The 23,210-nt window shown below is 40.6% G+C and overlaps 2 protein-coding genes across 2 annotated transcripts in view; one reads left to right on the top strand and one right to left on the bottom strand.

Moving 5' to 3' along the window:
- LOC144695978 (ammonium transporter Rh type A-like) overlaps positions 1-5,088 on the top strand; it is a 37,661-nt gene extending 32,573 nt beyond the window's left edge. Inside the window, exons 9-10 of the mRNA XM_078567117.1 lie at positions 871-944; positions 3,677-5,088. Coding sequence (XP_078423243.1) covers positions 871-944; positions 3,677-3,703 — 101 coding nt within the window. The 3' untranslated portion in view covers positions 3,704-5,088. The remainder of the gene's footprint in view (positions 1-870; positions 945-3,676) is intronic.
- Positions 5,089-8,297: 3,209 nt separating this feature from the next.
- On the bottom strand, positions 8,298-23,202 carry tmem50a (transmembrane protein 50A). The gene is made up of 7 exons (XM_078567118.1): positions 23,093-23,202; positions 19,077-19,176; positions 17,556-17,668; positions 15,142-15,209; positions 14,309-14,401; positions 11,141-11,201; positions 8,298-11,003 (listed from the first exon to the last, which is right to left on the bottom strand). Exons 2-7 carry the CDS (start codon positions 19,173-19,175, stop codon positions 10,958-10,960), a joined length of 480 nt encoding a protein of 159 aa, XP_078423244.1. The 5' UTR covers position 19,176; positions 23,093-23,202; the 3' UTR covers positions 8,298-10,957.
- Between the last annotated feature and the right edge of the window lie 8 nt (positions 23,203-23,210).

Below are 23,210 nucleotides of genomic sequence, written 5' to 3'. Positions count from 1 at the left end.
TATTTCTTAATATTGAAATTAGATTTTCCTGATGGGTTCAAATTAGAATCTGGCTTTGGATCATCTGAAGATGAATCAAAACAACAGACTCCCATTCCTTAGCATTAACCTTTCCCCAAACAACATGTGACCTAGAAAAACACATGATGTATACTCATTACATCATTTTATATTTGGAATATTAAATTTATTTCATGCATGCAATAGAAGGCCTTCCTGGAACAACTGTCTTGCAATGAAGATTCGAACAAAACCAAGCATTTAATGTTTACCAATGGCAAATGAAAATGGCAACCTGCCTCACCTGTTCATGAGCATTGTGAAGAGCCCAAAGTAGGAAACCATATGCACTGGTGCTATGCTGCAGATATACATAAAACTGAAGGGACTTCAGTGCTCACAGGATTATATCATTTAGGGGCGGGGGTGGGGGAAAGAATTGAATTATGGTTTCCAGAAATGTCTCAAGGTGTCTCTTGTTCTGTGACCTGCTTTGAAGTGCAGTGGCTTGTTGGTGTATCGGGCAAATGTTTGTAGCCGTTAAAAGATCCTACAAATTGTAATGATTGTCAGTTATTCTGCATTTTGTTGATTTTGGTTAAGATGTTGACCAGAACATTAAGAACCAGCTCTCTGCTCTCCCTGGAATAATATATCATCCATTTCAAGTGTCAGAGCAGATAGATGGAGCCTCAGTTTAACATCTTATCCAAATTATGGCACCGCTGACAATGCAGCATCCCCTCAGTATGGCACTGGAGTGTCAATTTAGATGCTTAAGTCCTGAGTGGAACTTGAATATATTTTTAATAAATAGTTTGTGCCTTTAAAGATGCTACTTTATAACTTTCCCTTTTATTTTGTTTGCAGGTTTTATTCTGAAGTTAAATATTTGGAAGCAGCCCCCTGATTTAAAATGCTATGACGACCAAGCATATTGGGAGGTAAGGAGGAAACCACCTGTGCACAAGAGAAGTACCCTATTTCCCTTTGGGAAATGTTACTGTTATTGAGTTAATTATTCCAAATGAGATTTTACTCACAGGTTCAAATTATCTCTGAACGAGTTTTTATTTTATGAATAATTATTGACTGGTGCACATAATATATTGTGTAGCAGCGCTATTTTGGATGGGAACTTTCTATTCTCTTTGGTCCTTTTGCCTGAGAACTCACCAGTTACAACCAATATTTTAAACAGTATCTTTTGGGCAGAATTGTACTGTTTTATCTTCTTATTTCTCTTTTCATTTGCTTCGTTGGGTGATGCACCTTCTATACCTAAAACAATGGACAAACAACCTGGTCGCAGGTTTCAACTACATTGCTCTTGAGCCAGAGTAGGAGACAGTTCAATATGATTGTCTCTCCCTTTTTCTCGGGAATTACCTTGCTTCACTTCAGCAGTGGTGCAGCTAAGATCAAGAATTCATGGGGATGCAGAAATGAACCAGTATCCCCCTGGCAATATGCATGAGTACTCGTATGCACTGTACCATTGTCTAAATAAGTGAAAAATATTCTTGCTCAAGCCTGCTGTCATTCTTAATCATGGATTTGAACCAGACTGGCTGATTCAGTAGTTCTCAAACCCTATTAGGTTAGGCCCCACCAAAAATGTCCAAAACTCTAACGCTCTTTTACCTCAGTGCACTGACGGTGATCTTTGCAAAAATAACGGGGGTGAAATTCATGTTGAGTGGCAACAAAAAATAGGCAATGATGAGTCATCAAAATACGCACCATGCAATTTTCTTTCCCAGTGACTTTAGTCTTTCTCTCAAATCTCTCTCTTCCTTCACTAATCTTTATCTCTCTCTACTTCCACTTTTCTTTCTCTGTCCCTCCTCCTCCACTTCTCATTCTCTCTTCACTTGTTTTTCTTCCTGTCCAAGGAATGGACTGTTCAAGAAAAATTGTCAGTTGTCTCATTCTAAATGTAGCACCAGCAGAGCACAGCAGTTCCACTGGACTGCAGGCTAAATGCACAGACGCCGCCAGTGCCTGAAGATTCACGTCATAGAATTGTTAAGTGGCAACAGGTTTATCAGTAAACTATTCTGAGGGCTGAATCTTCGGCTCGGTGAGAAGGGGCGGGGCCTGCTCGCCAAGGCGTAAAATGACATGGGGTCACATCAGGCTTGTGTCCAGACATCACTGTGCATCATTTAGATTTTCAGTTTGGTGGGAGTGCAGCCAAGTCATCTGCGCGCCCGCCGAACTGTCAAAGGCCTGTTAAGGCCATTAATTAACTGATTAAACCTATTGAGAAAGCTGCCTGTCAAACCTTAAGGTTGGCGGGCAGGCGAAGAGCCTAGGCGGCCTTCGCATTTTTCATGGAAGCTCATCCACTTGTGGGATGATGTTTCGTGAAGGGTTTATAAATTAAATAAATTTTTTAATTAAAGTTCATTGACATGTCCCATCTCATGTGACAATGTCACATAGAAACATAGAAAATAGGAGCAGGAGTAGGCCATTCAGCCCTTCGAGCCTGCTCTGCCATTCATTATGATCATGGCTGATCATCCAACTCAATAGCCTTCTCCCACTTTCTCCCCATATCCTTTGATCCCTTTCGTCCCAAAAGCTATATCTAAATCTTTCTTGAAAACCTATAATGTTTTGGCCTCAACTACTTTCTGTGGTAGCGAATTCCACAGGCTCACCACTCTCTGGGTGAAGAAATTTCTCCTCACCTCAGTCCTAAATGGTCTACCCCATATCCTCAGGCTGTGACCCCTGGTTCTGGACTCCCCCACCATCGGGAACATCCTTCCTGCATCTACCCTGTCTAGTCCTGTTAGAATTTTATAGGTTTCTATGAGATCCCCCCTCAATCTTCTGAACTCCAGCGAATATAATCCTAACTGACTCAACTTCTCCTCATATGTCAGTCTCGCCATTCCAGGAATCAGTCTGGTAACATGAGGGGACATGTCTTAAATTTTTTTCTTTCTTTATTAACATTTTTAAAACTTAAAACCTATCTCCTGGAGGCACCTCTGTGTCTCAGGGAGATTTCTGCACTCTTTCACGCGCATGCACGAAAGAGTACATTCCCGACTCAGGGAACCCCCCCCCCCACCAGCCCACAAAGGGCTTCCGGGTGCGTGTCACACCGGGCGGGCCTTAATTGGCCCGCCCACGTAAAATGGCAGCGCGGACCCGATCAGGGGCGCCGATCACGTCCGCAGTTGCCCGCTCCGGCCCCCGCACAACCCCCCTGACGGTAAATCATTTGAAAAGCTAGAGTTGTCTCTATCTAAATCAGACTTGGTGGCCCAAAAGGGCTTTCCTCAATGGAAATAAAATAACTCTAAGTCTTTTAAATAATTGCCTCTGGCTTTAACCTAAAATGCAACATGCCGTCTCATTTGAAATAACAATGACACAGGCATCAGGCATTTTAAATAAACACAAACTCCAATCTTTCAAATTATAATGTTATAGATTAAAATGTATGCAATTCTAAATGGCATAAAAGCTGAACAGCTGAAGTAATTAATATAAGTAAACTGCTGTTTACATCAACCTTTCATTAAATCTATTTTTTTCTAAGAGGAACTCTGTTACGTACTATTAAGATGTGGCAAGTTTTGCTCTGGAGTCTCTTCTATAACTGCACTGCAAGTAATTAACAATAGAGCTGATTCAATTTTTTTTTCTAATATAGTATCCACATTTAGTAACTACATTCTGAAAACGTTCACCAACATGGTTCCTATTTGGAAACAACAGAGGCAAGAGGTGAAGAGTCATTTCAGAAGGTTGGAATTAATTTCACAAGAAGTGTACCAAGAAAAAGAACAAAAATCTCTTGAATTTTAGCAGAGGATTAACGTATCATGAAGTGAGTCCATACATGTTGAAAACCCACTGGATTGGGAGGTCCTTTTGTCAAAAAGCTATAGCTAATGCATTATTCATATTTTTTCTGTTTTTTTATTTAAACATTGTATTGAATGTGTACAAGTTTGCTTTTCCTGCTCATGTGAAACTTTTAACCTAGCATTAAAAATAGCTGAAGAGATGTTAAACAAGCAAATATTCAGGAAGAGTGAGCTTCCCTCACGAAGCACATGGCAAACTTTGGAAGAGCCATATAGACCAGGAAGGTTCCAGGTTCCACAGTCTGTGCTGAGTTAGGTCATATCAGCCAGGCCAACAATAGTGTTCTGTAATGACTTCAGTGTCCCTTGGAAAGGAATGGAAAATCAGATGGAGTTTCCATCCCTGATCACTACCCAGTGCTCCTGATGGAAAAATGTCTGTGAATAAGAAAATCAAGGTTGGCTGTTATATTTCTCACATTCAAACAACCTGCCAATGCCTACTGTCTGGGCTCACACCTGAAGAATGGTCATTTGGGAACATTACTGGGTGTGTTTTGAAATTTTATAGACTTCACAAATTTGTCCTCCAGTTTGAAGCTTTGTTTGCCAACAGCATATATCAGAGATTTAGGCATGAAGGTCAGCCAAGTGTTTCTCAATTCATTTTTAAAAATAGTTTCCACTGGACAGCAAGTCTAAATTTCTGACACATTCTGTTGCATGTGAAGCTTCTCAGCAGCAGTGCAAATTTGCAAATTTTACCTTTATATTTCTACTGATCCAACACCACCACTGAAAATTGACATGTTTTCTCCTAGCTTCTTCTAAATAAAACCTTTTTAAAATTGAAAATATTTTATAGGTGTTATAAACAATGAGAAGTGGAATGGGATTCAATAATTTCCATCGTTACAAATCCATATATCCACTCAGTATGACTTTTTCCACCTAGCATCACTCATAAACTTTTTAAAATCTCATTTCTAACTACAATATTCCACCAAAATAGTTTTGTATCAGCTTTAGGGCATTTAAAAAAAAAATCTTTTTAAACGTAAGATACAGGGTGGTGGCAATGTTAGTCTTATGCTGTGAAACACATTTTTGCAACAGACTATAATTTCCTGATTTCCTTATCTGTCAAGTAAATCATTTGAAAAAGATTAAGTGACATGTTTTGTCTGATGCAAATATGTATTAATTACATCCTAGAATGTTTCCATAGAACAAATGTATTAAACCTATTTCAATTGCAACATGGTTTCTACAGAGGTTACTCCTTGTTTTTGTTATATTGATGATCCAACTTATGATTTCTTTCAGTGAGCCAAAACTTAGCGAAGACACAGAAACTCGAACATAGTGGTGGTGGTGTGTTACATTTCACTCAGGGAGTCAGAGTTGCTATGGCAATATGCACTCTTACAAGCACATGTAGTCTGGAGCTATGGGTAGTGATGGTAGAAGCTTCAACATTATTTCCATCAAAAAGTTGACCAGGAATCTCCCCCATTCTTTCCCGCCTACCATTGGCATGTGTTGGAAGGATTTGCAGGTCGATCTTTTTGCCACGTCATGAATGCACCTTCCTTGGCCATCAAGTCCTGGAGTGGGACTCGAACCCAGAGGCAAGGGACGATACCCACTGTGCCACAAGACTCTCAAACTCAAATGTGATGACCTCCAAATTCAGTTACTGGGAAATCTATATTGACCTTTAGGGGTTTTCATTTATCCAAAATGAACTGCACCCTCCCCAAATAGGGGCACATTCCACTTACACTGAAATTCTGTGGACTTGGGTAAGTTAGCAGAGCCAAGTGTGCACAGGATTGCTACTGGAGTTCAATCAGCTAAAACTTTGTAACTTCCCAGCGTTACTTCCTGTTGGTTGTCCACTTGGCTCTCAATAATCCAGCATGTTGGTTGTAAGTGAAAAGAAAGGGTTGGCAGGCTGTAATTGTGGGTCCCCACAGTGATCAGTACTTGGGTCTCAGCTATTTACAATCTATACTAATGACATAGATGAGCAGATTGAGTGTAGCACATCAAAGTTGCTGATGATACTAAGGTAAGCAGTAAGGAGGTTGCAAAGAGGCTGCAGATATAAATAAACAGATTGCGTGAGGGGGCAAGAACATAGCATATGGAGTATAATGGGGCAAAGTGTAAAGCTATTCACTTTGGTATGAAAAATAGAAGAAAGCAAGATTTTTTGTTAATGGTGAGAGACTAGAAAATGTTGGCAGATGGACGAGGGTGTCCTTGTACGTGAATCACAAAGTTAACATACAGGTGAAGCAAGCAACTAGGAAGGCAAATATTTAACTTTTGTTACAAAGGAATTGGAGAAAAGGGTAAAGAATCTAATACAACTGTACAGGTTGAGGTCACACCTGGAGTCTTGTAGGCAAGTTTGGTTGGCTTACCCAAGGACATTCCCCTCCTCCTTCAGGTACCATGTCCTAAGGGGGTGTTGGCGACCATGGGCTTCCATTGGATTGGTCCATGATTATGCTTGGCAAAGCACTGCAGCAGTTTGCCGTTGCCTTCTTCAGTATGACTGACCAGGAAATTCTCCTGCTCTTCTTGTCTGCCATCAGGTGTATTGAAAAGATTTACAGGCTGGTAATCAACTTGTTTGGCCATGTTATGAATACACCTTCCATGGCCATCAAGTCCTGAAGTGGAACTTGAACCCAGAGCTTCTGGCCCAGATGTAGAGATGCTCCCACTGTGCCATAAGACCTCCCTACCCAAGGCCATACTTATCCTAAAGGCAATGCAACGAAGTTTCTCTAGACTTGTCCCTGGGATGAAGGGATTGTCCTTTGAAGATTGTGTAGATTAGGTTTATATTCCCTAGAGTTTAGAAGAATAAAAAAATAATCTAATTGAAATCCATAAAATTCACAAGGAGCTTGACAGGATAGGTGCCGAGAAATTGTTTCCTTTGGCTGAGGAATCTAGAACACTGGGGTCACAGTATCAGAATAAAGAGTCAGCCATTTAGGTCTGAGATGGAGAGAAATTACACCTCTCAGAGAATTGTGGACCTTTAGAATTCTGTGCCACAAGAGACTTGTAAATGCTTAGTTGTTGCATATGTTCAAGACTGAGGTTGATAGATTTTTGGGAATTTAGAGAATTCAGAAATATGGGGATAGTACAGGAAGGTTGAATTGAGGTAGATGATCAGCCATGATTTTATTGAATGGCTGAGCAGGCTGGAAAGGTCAAATGGCCTACTGCAGCCCCTAGTTCTTATTGTTTCATGTCCTAATTGGCAATGCCTCAATGTTCCATTAATGAATCAGACTGGCTGACAAATTAAAAGTGTCCTGGAGTACCGTGGACCTAACCGTACCCAGATATCAGATTACAGAGTTTACCACAAAAGGTTCATTTAGTTTCCTGCTTCCACTGGTAGGCATGCCACCTTTAACCGCCAAACAAATTTACTTGAAATTGGTCCCTCGGATACATCAGACTACCATGATGGTCTAGAAATTACAGTGGGGATAGAAAGATGAAGGACAGAGGGCGATTGCTACTGTAATGTAAGCTTACAGTTACGTTCATTTTATACCACACGATGCTAATGTCCATCAGCAAAATATTTTAACCTATTAGTCCTGATCATCTCCAAGTTGGGTCTTCTACTATGGAATGCTCACCACTTTCACAAAATTCTAGGCCTCATTATTATCTGTGTTATCAATCTGTGTCAGATTACACACCCAAAAGGTTCCAGCGATATATGAATGCTTTCTTATACAGACCATCTGAGAACAAATCTAAAGTGCTGTTTACAGAACATTTCAGATTCATTCTTAAAATGCAGAATCCACAAATTACCTGCCACGTTTTCAATTTCTCTCATCCTATACTAACCCTAATAGAAGCACCAATGAGACAGGTTTTGCCAAACCACCTCTTCCAAATACAAAAGCAAAACACTGCAACTGAGTGTTGGAAATCTGAAATAAAAAACAGAAAATACTCAGCAGGTTTGGAAGCATCTGTGGTAAGAGAAAAAACAAAGAGTTAATGTTTCAGGTTGCAACCATCAGAGACCTAAAATATTAATTCTATTTCTCTAGCCGCAGACGCTGCCAGGCCCCGAGTAATTCCTGCATCTTCTGTTTAATTTCTTCCACATTATTAATTGCCCTATAAGTTTTCCCAAATTACATATTCCTCTCCCAAATCAGGACCAGTGAAAAACAGTTCCCAAATTTCTACAACCAGCACACTGATCTGCCGATGAATTGAATACAAGTGCAGCCCTGAGCAACATACTCAACTTTTCCACTCCTCCGTATGAGGAAGCAATGTTTAATGTTGACTCAAGCATATGACCAAGATAAAGCATTCACAATGCAGAGAATTATGGACATATAGTTTATCTTCAATGGCACAGCACAAAGTTCCAAGTATTACAATAAATAGATCCAGTCATTGTTCCACTATTTTTGAAGTTTATTCATTTATGGAACTGATTTTAATACTTAGTAATTTTGCAATTGTTACATTGCATGTACACTTTATCATTAAAAACACAAATGAAAAAATATTGATTACATAAAATAGCAAGTCATTAAAGTTTGATTGAGCCCCATAGCAACTTTACCAAAGCAAGAGAAAGGTCATAAATGATAAATGTGCACTCAAGTTTGCTTTACCTGTCTGTGCAAAATTGAATTATATACACAAAAGAATTATTACAAGAACATTTTTATGGGACTCTTTTGCACTTGATTTTATTATCAGTAAAGCAACAGTTACAGCACTACATACAAAACATAATTACTAATTAGATGCCAAGTCAGTGTGCGTATGTGTGGGGGATCAACGTAGCTCATAGTGGACATGGCTGCCAACTTAGCCACTTATACTGAAGATTTTCAAATCATCAGCATTAAATATATGGTTAGGTACAGTTGACACAGTAACCTTCATTTTAACTAATGTAAAACTAATTATAATTACTGTGTTACTATTGCTCCCCCAGATCTGGCAATTGTCCTCTATCTCTGAGCTCCCCAAGTAATTTACTGCAACTTGCTTTTCCTGTCCAGGCTAAATTCAGTAATGGGATTCAGGCAACCTGCATTATGGCAGATCAGAAAAGGAAGAGCAAGAGAGAGAGAATCAGTCAAGTTAATGAGGAACTTTCGTCAGGATTCTCTGACTTACAAGCCTTGAAACCCTTTATGCAACTTACAGTATCCACTAGCCCACTGTCATTTACAGGACCTTGCTTAGTAGGCAAATATACAGAAACTGTAACTACCCAAAAAGTATTTCATTGGCTGCAAGACATCCTGAGGTTGTGCAAAGCATCATACAAATTAAAGTTAGTTTTATAACCAGGAGCTTCTATATTTAAAATACATTGGTTGGGAATTTCCTGGAAGCTTCTGCTGCGACAGTGGCGCATCTACGTTGTAAAGCTTTTTTCAAGGGCAAGAACCAGTGGAAGGTATGGTATGAGATAAACTGATTAACCCTATTCTAATTTGCTGGAACATTTGTCAATTTGGTAAAGTGCTCTTTACAGAACAAAACCCTCCAAAATTTAAAACAGCTCTGTCCCTATTTAAAATAGCTGCAATTTCTTGGGTTCATGCTGATATCACCTTCTAGTAGTATCACTTAGGGCTCTCAGCCAGGCAGAACTATTTGCAGCTTGATTTCTGAACTTTTGAATTGATCTCTTCCAGTTTCTTTTTTTGTTACTTACTTTGCTTGAATCCATTTTCCACACCCAGACACCTGTTGGTTCCCAGTACTAATATTTGTAGAATTCCACTCTATACACTGCATTCAGAATGGCAAAGTAGCTCCACTAGTTGTCACAATAGGCATGTTCCTGTTATCCTAGAGGAGGAGGGCCGAGGCAGGAGGCATGGTGTGTGAGTAACCATGACAGGAGATAGCAACAAACATGGTGTTCCTGCCCACCCCAAAAAGAGTGTAAAGGATGGGTTTACAATCTCTGGATTTTCAAGTGAGGTTGTGAAATGGGTGGAGCAATTTATAGATCAATAATCCCAGATGTACGTCACATTGAAGCAAAGCAGAAATAAGACATGGAATTGTGCGAACGTGCCAAGCATTGATGGAGCTGGACACGAGCATTGTTGTTGCACCTCCCACTTCCACGAAAGTTTTGCCTATACAAATAATTACATAATTTGAATTCTCCAGTATGTGATGGAGACTTGGATCATCTCCTATGCAGCACTGCAGAAGTTAATGCAGCAAACCAGTGGTGTCTTTGCTGCATTTGCCAATATGACCACTCCCTCATTTATCAGGTCAGAAAACTCCAAGTGTCACAATGACCAAAAGATGTTCAGCACTGCTTGTGGTGCTGTCAAGAAGTCACATGACACCTCCAAGGCACTCATTCTTTGTCCTTGGAAGACATGAAAACGACCCCTAAGCGACCAAGAAGCACTTGACTCGAACCTTGCAACTGGTCCCAGGTCCTAGAACATGGAGATCTTCTCTAGGACCGTGAGAAATGAAGACATGTGATCCACCAAGCAATGCTACAAAGAATGAAGATTACAGGGCACAATGATCATACTAGAGCCCGCCAGAGAAGCTGTGCATGCACAGACAGCACTTAGAGAAATAATTGAGCACCTGTGTGAAACCTTGCCCACCCTTGGTCACACTTCTTCCAAGGATCATGGGATGGCAAGTTTGCTGCACGGTGTGTAAATTAGTTTTATAGGAAATTATGGAACAAGTTCACATTGGGAAGATTAGCAACAAAATCAGTGATTCGTGACATGGAAATTCCCATGTATTATTTTAAAAAATAATCATGCTATACTTAATCTACAATCCTTCATCATTTTGAATTCTGCTACTGCTAGGGGTGACATTTTAATCTGTTCTACATTATTTTATGTCACTCATCCTGACAATGTCCATTAATAAACAAACCACATATTAAAGTCAGATATGAGTGACAAACTCCGAAAGGAAAGTTGTAGCGAGGTGGCAACATGTAAACTCAACAGCAAGAAGTATGAACAAATACAGCAAGACAGGTTGTATGAGAAAATACAAAATATAGGCAATACACTGCAATGCCTGGATATTTACTGCCACAGGTCTTCTGTACGTCCAAACTTGAAGACCAGGCCCCTGCAAGAAAGAGAAATTTCATCAGCAAAAAGTTAAAACGTTTCTGTATTTCAGTTGCTTAGAACTGTTGTGCATTTTAGTTTATCTTTTTTTTTTAAAAAAGTTTCAGAATACATTACTATTACTTATATCCTTACCCAAAGAAGATAAATGCATTTTGGAAGAAGACAGCTATACCAGGATAAACATCTGTCTTTTCTAGAAAGAGAATGAAAAACAAATAATTTTTTTTTAAAAGCTGGAAAAAATACACATTTAAGAAAACAGAAACAAAAACATATAGCGCCTAAAACTTAGAAAAATCTCTCTCAATTTTCAACACAAAACATTTTGTTTATTCAAGTCGTTGGTACAGTAAATTATATTCCAACAGATTATTTTTTGTAGATTTACTTGATGTTGGATGATGGCAACATTTCATTTTATTAAAAATGAACTTTTATTTATATAACACTTTTACATCCTCAGGATGTCCCAAAGCACTTCACAGCAGATCAAATTACTTCAGAAATGAAGGATGGAATTTAATGCCCTCCCTGACGTGGGTTTGGTGGCATGGGCATTTAATTGCTAGGGGGTGCAGGGTGGCAGGTGGGGACACCAGTGCCTTCCCGCCTCAGACCCATTTAAGTCCAGGGTGGGATGCTCGTGGACAGCCTCCCCACCTCACCCCCTTAAGTGAGTTATCATTGCCTGCTTAGGGCCTCTTCCCACCGCTGCTGGTATTCACCCAGCAGGGGAATCAGCATCCAGAAAGCCAGAAAAGCAAACCCTATCAAAGGTTGATTCAAGGTTTGGGGGTGGGGGTAGGGGGGGAGGCGCTGTAAGAAACCCGGCATCAGGAAAGGGAGGGTGGGGGGGAAAAGCACTGACAGCCACACTCCTGCCCTGGCTGCCCACCCACTTTCCCCACAACCCCAACCCTATGAAACCCCTCCAGCCATCACTCATTTGTGGCCTGTGTCCCTTGGGGGTCCTAGGCCTCAGGTGGGTGCATTACCACCAGCAGCCACCCTCTCCCCGGAGGTGCTGCCGAGCAATGCACGGCTACTGGCATCTAACTGGCCGGCAGCTCTTGGAGACAGAATTTCCAACCCCAGGGAAAGCCTGCCACTGCCCAGTTAAGTGCCTGGTTAGCACTTAATTCGCCAGGCCTTCCCTAAAAGAGGTGACATGGGGCTCTTGCTGGCTCTCCAGCTGGCAGGTGAGACCCTAGTGTCTACATTAAGTTCTTCCTTAACCGAGGTTTTCCACCCATGGTGGTTGAGAGGGCCCTCAACTGTGTCCAGCCCATCTCCTGCGTATCCGCCCTCACACCTTCCTCTCCCTCCCAGAACCATGATAGGGTCCCCCTTGTCCTCACTTATCACCCCACCAGCCTCCGCATTCAAAGGATCATCCTCCGCCATTTCCGCCAACTCCAGCATGATGCCACCACCAAATACATCTTCTCTTCACCCCTCTGGCAGCACTCTGCAGGGATCGTACCCTCCGGGACAACCTGGTTCACTCCTCCATCACCCCCTACACCTCAACCCCCTCCCACGGCACCTTCCCATGTAACCGCAGAAGGTGCAACACCTGCCCCTTTACTTCCCCCCTCCTCACCGTCCAAGGGCCCAAACACTCTTTTCAAGTGAAGCAGCACTTCACTTGCACTTCCCTCAATTTAGTCTACTGCATTCGCTGCTCCCAATGTGGTTTCCTCTACTTTGGAGAGACCAAATGCAGACTGGGTGACCGCTTTGCGGAACACCTTCGGTCTGTCCGCAAGCATGACCCAGACCTCCCTGTCGCTCACCATTTCAACACGCCACCCTGCTCTCATGTCCACATGTCCATCCTTGGCCTGCTGCAATGTTCCGGTGAAGCTCAATGCAAACTGGAGGAACAGCACCTCATCTTCCGACTAGGCACTTTACAGTCTTCCGGACTGAATATTGAGTTCAACAACTTTAGATCATGAACTCTCTCCTCCATCCCCACCCCCTTTCCAATCCCCTTTTTCCAATAATTTATATATTTTTCTTTTCCCACCTATTTCCATTATTTTTAAATGTATTTCCATCCATTGTTTTATCTCTACCTTTTAGCCTATTTCGATCCCTTCCCCCCATCCCACCCACACTAGGGCTATCTGTCCCTTGCTCATCCTGCTTTCCACCCTTGATGTCACCATTAGCTCATTTTTTTAGCTAATATCACCACCGTCAACACCTCTTTGTCCTTTTGTCTATGACATCTTTTGGCAATCTCCACCTATCACTGGCCCTCTATCCAGCTCTACCTGTCCCACCACCCCCCCTTAAACCAGCTTATATTTCACCCCTTTTCTATTTTTCCTTAGTTCTGGTGAAGAATCATACGGACTCGAAACGTTAACCGTGTTCCTCTCTGCAGATGCTGTCAGACCTGCTGAGTTTTTCCAGGTATTTTTGTTTTTGTTTCGGATTTCCAGCATCCGCAGTTTTTTGCTTTTACATTAAGTTCTGCCTGAAGTCACTGTTAAGTAGGCAAACATTCACAACAAGGTTCCGCAAATGAGATCAGTTTACCTATTTTGGTAGTTGATGTTTGAAGAATAAATGTTGGCTCTGATACTGAACAGGTTGACTCCGAGACAAATACACAGGAAAAAAAAAACCTCTACTGCAGTGGTAAATAATTGTGTTTTTGGGTCTGTAAGGAACTCCATGTTTGCTCATCATACCAAGACTGAATTTGAATAAAAATCACTTTTCCCCTTTTCAAAGTTACCACGAAGACAGTTAAAGGAATTCATTAAAGTGGCATTGTACTCAGAAGTATCCAAACTGGAGATCAACATGATTTAATGGTGAACATGGCCATCATGAAGATTTTTTCTTGTCCTTGTATATTTTGTGTTGAAAATGCACATCCTCTCCCAAAATAAATATGCTTTCCAAAGTCCTGTATAGTACTGTAACAACTGTTTCCCTCACCAAGTGCAATGTAAAAAATATGCAAATATTGAATATTCAGGGAGTACACAAAATGATGAAGTCCAAACTTAAAAATTCAACCATGGTTAAATAGCAAAATGTATAAAACCCAAGAATTCATAATATTTTGTTTGTAAGCATTGAGAACAGTGGCTAATCAACCTTTATGTGCCGTTACTTTCTTTTTAATCTTTAGGAGGCATTGACAAAGAAATGACCTAACAACACAAAAACTAGTGATAAATCATAGCTAATTATTTGGGTTTCAGCATCAGTCAAGCATGGGACTAAATAAGAGAGTTTCAAAAAGGCAGATTAGAGGAATTACTTGCATTCACTTACGCGGCACAACATAACCACCAAAGAGGATCCACATGGATGCAATGAGAGATCCAAACGCCAACATAAAACCAATGAACAGCCAGATTCGAGCACCTGAAAAATAATCACTACTCATAAGAGTGTGCAGTATACAATATAACTGATAGCAAACCGTCTGAATTTGATTAAAATATACTTTGGCAACTTCAGAATCAGTGTCAGGAATATTTCAAAAAGTATGCATGTCAGTTTGTAGCATTAGAAACAGGGTTGTCTATATAACATTGGTAAAATAACCCGTCACAATCATATTATCTTGGTGAAGCAGTACTTTTCTGCTAAGATAAAAGGACACAGATTATTTTTTAATGAAAAGCAAGACGCAGATACAATGACTTTCCTATGCCGATTGGAAGAACTATGTCCTCCTATTACTAGTCCAGTGGATAAGTAAATGCACAAGAGACATATTCTCCTCTGGCTGACAAAGGTGAACAGATTCACAAGCATATCCGCTAATGGATAATAGAACTCAACAACAGAATTTCCAAAGAAAGATGGACTGGGGAAAGCACACCTTCATTGGTTACAATAGTGGTTGAGAAATTGGGGGGAGGGGGGAAAACTGATGTAACAATTCACCAACTTTTTAACTATGTATTTACTTTCTCATTTGTCTATTCGTAAACGGATTCTGTTAAAGCAGTTATCAAACCAAGAGGATTGAGACAGACTCAACTTGGTTACAGGGAATCATAACCCGTAAAATCAGAATAGAAACAAAATGACAAAGAACTAACTAGAAACCACCTCAGAGATCACTTCATATTATTGATGAGAATGAAAAGGAATACCTGTCTGGCCCATACAACCTTCACTATAGCCATCTCCACGGACCTGTCCATTTGAAACAGCGTTTATCCTAAAAAAAAAAGACATTTTCAAGTGAAGCTTCATTGCAGTATCAGTATGCAGGCATGTGGGGAGACAGTGAGGTAGTGATAATGTCACTGGACTAGTAATTCAGAGGCCCAGACTAATATTCTGGGGACACTGCTTCAAATCCCATCACAGCAGCTGGTGGAATTTAAAATTAATTAATAAAAATCTAGAATATAAAGCTAAAAGTCGTCACCCTAATGGTGGCCATGAAACTACCATTGATTGTTGTAAAAATCCATCTGGTTCACTAATGCCCCTTTAGGGAAGTGAAGGTGCAGAAAATTTAGATTTATTTTAAAGCGCCAGCCAGGACCAGCACCTAGGGTGCCAAAGCATACACAGACAATTACAGCCTTATATGAAAGCTAAAAACTTGTACAAAGGGCTCAGCTGTAAATTTGCAATTAGGAAATGGAAGACACACACGGGCAGGGACATGGGATGACTCAATCAAGAAATGGGGAAGGCCATTTAACACCGTCTGATAGCCTCGAACCACATCCAGTCAGCCCCCGTTAACCTTTTGTATAGAACAAACTCACATTCTTTGCTATCTTCAAAAGGACAATGCCCAGTCTCTGCATTGCAATTACTGTACAAGAACACAATTATCAGCCCACCGAGGGGTCATTGTGCTATGGCCTTTGTCTAACTAATACCATTAAGTTGTAACTGATAGTAAAAAATATATAAACTGTGCTCATTTGAACCTTGGTGGAGAAGCGCCTGGATTGCCCAGCGTTTGCTCTCTGCATGCATAATAAAGGAACCACTTGAATATGGCATCTGGACTCCGAGTGTTGAAGTTTTGTATCAGAATATTCCTCGGACCTTTCAGAAGGAAGTTTGCTGTCCTGCCCAGTCTGGCCTACATGTGACTCCAGACCCAAAGCAGTGACTCTTAACTGCCCTTTGAAAATAACCTAGCAAGCCACTCAGTCCAAGGGCAATTAGGGATGGGCAACAAATGCTGGCCTTGCCAGCGACACCCGCTTCCCAAGAAAAAATAAAGTTTTTAAAAAAGATAATGAGATTGAAAATTTATGCAGTTGTATAGAGCCTTGATGAAACCACATCTAGAGTAGTGTGCACAGTTTTGGTCTCCTTACCCAAAGAAGGATACATTGGTCATAGAGGGAGTGCAGTGAAGGCTCACCAATCCCTGGGATGGCGGGATTGTCGTACGAGGAAAGATTGAGGAGACTGGTCCTGTTTTCTCTAGAGTTTAGAAGAATGAGAGGTGATCTCTTTGAAATATACAAAATGACTACAGGGCTCGACAGGGTGGATGCAGGGTGTCTCCTGGGGAGGTGGGGGGCGGGGGGGGGGGGGGGGGGGGGGTGGTGTCTAAAACCAGGGGAAACAGTCTCAGAATAAGAGTTAGGCTATTTAGGGCCAAGGTGAGGAGGAATTTCTGCAGACAGAGGGTGGTGAATCTTTGGAATTCTCTACCCCAGAGAGCTGTGGAGGCTCAGTCATTGAATATGTTCAAAGCAGAGGCCGATGGATTCCCAGATACCAATGAGATCAAAGGGCATGGGGATAGGTGTGGGAAGATGGCGTTGAGGTAGATGATCAGCCATGATCTAGTTAAATGGTAGCAGGCTCAAGGGGCCAAATGGCCTACTCCTGCTCTTATGTTCCTAAGTGGAATAGGCAGTCCTGGTGATGCAGAAAAGGACTAGAACAGGATCAAATAAGACATCGAGGTTTCAAATAGTCTGGTCAGCCCAGGGAAATGGCCAGGGATTGAATCAGTGACTTGTGTGGCAGGGGCTGCAGACAATGGCTTCGGTCTTTTCAATGTTTAATTGAATGGAGTTTTAGCCCATTCAGAATCGAATGATGGACAACCAACATGATAACAAAGAGGCAGTGGAGAGGTGATGGTAGGTACAACTGGATGTTGTTAGTATATATCAGGAATCTGATGTGAAATCTATGAACTGAGTTCACCGAGGTGCAACAGGTAGATGAGAAATAGATCTGGGTCAAGGATAGATACCTTCAGGTCTCCAGAAGCCCGGGCGTGGAAAGAAAATATTCTCTGGCTACAACTGAGTGAATAAGAATGGTACAAGGTGAGGGTCATTTGGATGAACAGAGAAGAGGCATGAAGGAGCATAACATGGTGAACTGTAGAGTAGTGGAGAAGAATGATGAGGGGAGAGTGCACTGTGTCAAAATCAGTGGATGTTAATTGTGACTTTGATTAGGACCATTGCAATTCTGTGGCAAAAGCAGAAAAGAAATTACAGGAAAGATAGGGATGGATCTGGGTGGGGCCACACCATGTTCAAGACTGCTAAAGCTCCATTCTACTTACATGAGAAATGCAAGTGTTGCTATAACTCCACAGGTGTGGTAGGAGTGGTTGAATTTGTCCATTTCGGGGTACTTCACAGCAGCATCAATGATAACCCACCAGCCTGTGAAAAACTAAAGAAACAAAATGCTTCAAAATTCCATAAGTGGATGATTAAGTAAAATTTAATATACATTTTATCTAATTTAGATTAGAGATTGGCATATTCCTAAGTACAAATAAAATATTTTAGGAAAAAAATTAGCAGAATAAGGCACAACAAAAATAGTTCACCCAAAGACAGTAAGCCAACACAGACAGATAAGTTCCCAGATTCAATCCCTCCTCTGTCCCAAGTTATTTGGTCTAAACCAAGGCACCAATACCAATGTTACAATTTGCCTCAGTCCCGTAGGTTGGGATTAGGAGGATTGATTTATACAATGACCTCTACATGAAGTACTTATGTACAATATTGGGCAAGGATGGGATTAGGCTTGACTATGACTGACTATGATTCAACTATGGTCAAACAGTCTGCGCTAAGGCTTACATATGACTTTTAGCTTGAGTGAAGTACCAGAGGCCATCCAGAATCTAATCAACTGTAAACTACAAGGTGTTAACGTCTTCAGGAGAGAGAGGAATGAGATTTTGAAGAGTGGAGGCAAAGGGGGAAAATAAAAAGATTTATGTAACACAGAAGTGAGTGGGCTTCAAGTAATTGTCAATATACAGGACTTTGAACTAACCCAGCAAACAGCTTGTGCTTTACCTATAATTCTACTCAATATTTAGATGCTGTATCAACACAATAATGTACATTAACTTAAGTGATAAGGATGCTATTTAATTGTGGAACGTAACAGAATAATTTAAACATATTGTGTCAGAAGGATTAAGCAGGAAAATTAGAACAAGATGCTCTTGTTGTGGTATCTTTGACAAACGGATCACAGGAGGCTCAGGTACAGGTCACGATCGTTTATTCGAGCAACTGCAAGGAGAGAACCATCTCAAGGCAGCTTGAGATAGCACTCTGCCAAACTACAAGCATACAGCTTATTTTATACACTACTGATCATATACAAAAACAATGTTCAAATTCCAATCTTGTCAGCATATAGGTTACATCATACATCCTCTTTCACGCCAGCAGAGACCTCTCCCTCTATCTAGGCTGGGACCATCTGTCCTTTCCTTATCTGTTGAAGAGCACACTTAATCTGTTGTTGCCATGCTCTGACTCCAGTCCGACTCCCAAGGCCTTTCTGTTGTTTACAGGCCCTAAGGCTGTGCAAGGTTCATGTGGTAACCTTTAATTGTTAATGTGCTTGGTAGCACTGGCTGCCTGGAGATTTTAAGTAATTCATTCCCTTTCAATAAATTCTTACTGTATTTCCCCCAACACTCTAGAGCTCGGTTACATCAAGTTATTAGTAGTACTTTATCACATACAAATCTTGTACCTATTCTATTCCAAATCATCACTTCTATAATTATATTATAGAGCAAATTAGTCAGATTTGCAGGAATACATACCAACACACCAGCAGCCATTGATGCAATGGCATTCCGTTTCTCACTCCAGTCAATACATTCACATTCTGGGCATCTGATGTTATCTAAAAATCCCGACATCCTATAAGCCCAAAAAAAAAACAAAGCCATATACATCAAACTTTTCTTTTTATTAAAACATATACCTAGATTCAGACTTAAGGAACTTACAGAATCAGAATAATACAGCACAGAAGGTGGCCATTCAGCACTGAGCCTGCACTTGTTCTTTTGAAGAGTAATCCAGTTAGACTGGTTGCCCCGCTTTTCCCCATATCGCTGCAATTTCTTTCTCCTTTTAGTATCTATCCAATTCCCTTTGAAGGTTACTGTTGAATCTCTACTATCCTATTAAGCACTGCATTCCAAATCCTAACCACTTGTGTTAAAACAGTTTTCCTCATGTTGCCTCTGGTTCTTTTGACAATGCTCTTAAATCCATGCCCTCTGTTACCAACCCTTCAGCCACTGGACACACTTTCTCTTTGTTTACTTTATCTAAATCCTTAATAATTTTTTAAAAAACTCTCAGCCTTCACTGCTCCAAGGAGAACAATCCAACTTCTTTATCCTACCTACTTAACTATAAATCAATGATTCCTGGAAGCATTCTGATACATCCCTTTTGTATGCTATCTAAAGCCTAATGATCCTTTCTACAGTGTGGTGTCCAAAATTGGACACGCTACTCGAGCTGGGGGTGAATTTAAATAGTTTAGCATAACTTCCTGCTTTTGTACTCTGTTCCTCTATTTATAAAGCCTAGGACCACATATGCTTCATTAAGTGAACAAAGTAATTTTATAAGTTGCTTGAACCTCAGTATATTAGGTCTGAGGGAGAAGATAGAGTCACAATCCAAAGTTATAAACTGAAGGGATAACCACAGTAAATTGGGCTGAACTGTTCATGGGTAAACCTAAAGACAAACAGTGGAGAGTATTTGGTATGATACAAAAACAGTATCCACCCTTAAAGGCAAAGACCCCACTTGTGTAGTTAATCAATCAGGTCAACAAATGAGGTAGGAGAGAGCATTAAGCTAAATGGAACAAAAACATAAGGAAAAGCAGAACTCCAGACTGGGAGAGCTAAAAAATTGCAACATCAGGATATGAAAAAAATGTAAGAGACATAAAAGGGAATATGAAAAAAATTGCAAGGCATACCAAAGCTAACAGCAATTTCTTTCAAATAAATATACTGAGTGTGGTAAAGTGGAATGTGGGCAAGGTTATAACAGAGAAGAAGAAAATGCCAGACTCATTATTAATGAGGGCTTTGTGCCCATTTTCACAGCAGAGGAAAAGGGCAAATTACTAGCGACAAAAAGAAACCTAAAAATAACTCGATAATTGAACTTAAGACAAATTCCCATTACCCCAAATGTCTAGATTAGACCAGGTCTGACTAATTGAGCTGACATTTTTTTTTGAAGAGGTCAATAGAATGGATATTGGAGTTTCTGTATGGACTTTCAGAAGGAAGGTTATAGCTCCATGCCAGAGATGAGCAAAATTAAAATGTCATGGAATTGGAAATAATTTTGTGATATGGGTTGGTAAAGGTTTGAGGTTGAAAACAGGGTAGGGATAATGGGTCCATTCTCTGATTGGTGGGATGTCATCACACAGGTATCTGTGTTGGGGCCTCAACTCTTCACCATACATTAATGGCTTGAATGAAGGAAAGGAGTTGTATATCCAAGTTTGCAAGTGACATTAAAGAAGCACAGTGGGATGTGTGGATAGGAAGAGGAAGTTTCAAAGGGACACACACTATGTTAGTGAGATGGAACTGAATTAGCAGAAGTGAGTTCATCCACTTTGAATCTGCAGAAAACAAATTAGCATATTTTCTTAAAGATGACATAGTAGCAGCAGTAGAGAAGTAAAGGGAATTAGGTGTCCATGTACACAAATCACTAAAGCCAATGCACAGGTCCAAAATTTAGGTCAAATGACCAATGGAAAGTTCAACTTTATCGCAAATTGATTCAAATTCAAAAAAAAGTGAAGTGATGTTTGAGTTGTTGAGTTGTATAGAGCCTTGGCCAAATCAAACTTGGGCATTCAGCCTCTTTAAAATGATTAAATACTTGATAGTCTCTCTGGATCTACCCTATTTCCTCTGTTGGGGAAATCCAGAATAAGAGGGCATAATCTTAAAATTCAAGATAGGCCAATCAGGAACTATCTTTCCACACAAATTGTGGTGGAAATCGGGAATTTGTTCTCCCAAAACTTTGAATGCTGGACCAATTGAAATACGACTGATCTCCCAGTCACATGTATTAACAAATAGTACCAGTACAATGTAAAAATAAGCACAAAATGGAAAATTGTTACAGATGTAAATGCTAGGACATTGTGTCATTGATGCATCATATTATTTAAAGAAAGAACTTGCACATAACATGCCTTAAATCACTAGCTGAGTGATAAGAGAAAAGGAGCTACACAGGATCACATGATCTTCACAACCCCAATTCAAATCCAGCCTGCCGCAGCAGGCCACACCACTTGGAAGAAAAGATAGAGAGAAGAGGACATCGGGAAAGAAGCAAAAACAAAGGATAGGAAAAACAACAACTTACATTTTCAATTACTATTGAAAAATGCCTCCAAAGTGCTTTAGAAGCAGTCAAAAATAACTTAAGGGATAGGAGATATTAAGAGGGATGACCAAAGAGGTGGGATCTAAGGAGAGCCTCAAAAAAGAGAAAAAAAAATGGAAGCAGTAAGGTTTGGAGAATTCCACAATCTAGAGCCCAAAAAAATGAAGACACAACCACCAATAGTGGGGTGCAGGCAAGATGCACAAATGAAAGAAATCAGAGAAGTGCTCTGATTGCAAGGGAGGTTGTAGGCCGAATGAAGTTACACAAATAGGAAGGGTTAAGGCAATGAAGGGGTTAAATACACAGATCAAAATTTTAAATTGGAAGCATTGGAACACTGAGTCAATGTAATCAAGCAAAGACAGGGATGATGCGTCCAAGGCAGGATGCGAGAAGAGCTTTCAACAAACTGACATTTAGGGGAAGGTGTAGAATGAGCTGCCAAGAGGAAATTGGAATAGTCAAATCTGAGATGTGATAAACACACGGATGAGGATTTCTGTGACAGATGGGCGAAGGGAGGGACAGGCAGGCCATATTACAGAGAATATGAGATCATAAACTCAATTCAAGATTGGACAGGATGCTAGGATTGCAAGTGTGTTTCAGCCAGAGGCAGAAACCTGGGAGCAATCAGTGACTGGTACAGGGTTTAGTGGAAACCCAAAGATAGGTGATAGAGTGATCATGCTTTATGGTCAATTCAGCATGAGACCAAAATAAAAAAAGAGTGCTCTTAATGGAGTAATACAAGCATTGTTCACTAATTTGGTGTTACTGAAGGAGTCAGGACAACTCTGGCACACCAGCATACTTTAAAAGGTACTTCCTGCACTCAAAATAAATCAATACCAATTTCTTCCACTTTAGAATCAATATTCTTAAATATAGTGAAATAACTACAACCTTAAATTTACCTAAGCCATAAATATTGTCAACAAGAAAAGCTTAATATTTGTTTGAACGACTAACAAGACCCACTTGCCCATTATCTGAAATAATATTTTAGATAAATTAATGGCAGCCGCACGACTGGGGGAATGTAATGCGGTCACAAAATATTACCGAGACAAGCCTGAGGAGTGAAAGGCTAGGCCCTATAGTGTTCTCGGGATTTATAGTCCTGCATGACTCCCACTCCTTCCCTGAGGCTGAAAATCCAGCCTCCAGAAAACTACATCTCCCACTACAGGAGGGACAGCTGTGCGCATGCTCACTCCACAGCTGCGACGACCCTTTAATTCTCGAGCCCCAGCTGAAAAAGAGTATCACCATTTACAACGACAACAGCGGCTGCACTCTATATAATAAAGTAAACATACGAAATAAAAACTGATAAACTTTAAAAGAAAAACGATCTACGAAACGAATCCCATACTTGCTCGGTCACCGGGAAAGACGGTCGCAAACAAAAGCTCAGTCCTCCCTCGGCAGCCAACTGGATACGCGCATGCCCATTAGCGCGGGGCCGTCACATGATCGGAGTGACGTCAGGG

The sequence above is a fragment of the Cetorhinus maximus genome, chromosome 21, assembly GCF_964194155.1.
Source record: "Cetorhinus maximus chromosome 21, sCetMax3.hap1.1, whole genome shotgun sequence".
NCBI classification, from domain to species: domain Eukaryota; kingdom Metazoa; phylum Chordata; class Chondrichthyes; order Lamniformes; family Cetorhinidae; genus Cetorhinus; species Cetorhinus maximus.
The sequence above is the reverse complement of the archived record's forward strand: the minus strand, read 5'-3'. Positions and strand labels throughout refer to the sequence as shown.

Bases quoted from the DNA above. Each gene is read 5' to 3' on its own strand.
- tmem50a (XM_078567118.1), bottom strand. From the start codon at position 19,175: ATGTCGGGATTTTTAGATAACATCAGATGCCCAGAATGTGAATGTATT. The intron at 17,669-19,076 runs GTATGTATTCCT...TTGTTTCTTTAG, and splicing joins CAATGGCTGCTGGTGTGTTG to TTTTTCACAGGCTGGTGGGT. The intron at 15,210-17,555 runs GTAAGTAGAATG...TTTTTTTTTTAG, and splicing joins GCAACACTTGCATTTCTCAT to GATAAACGCTGTTTCAAATG.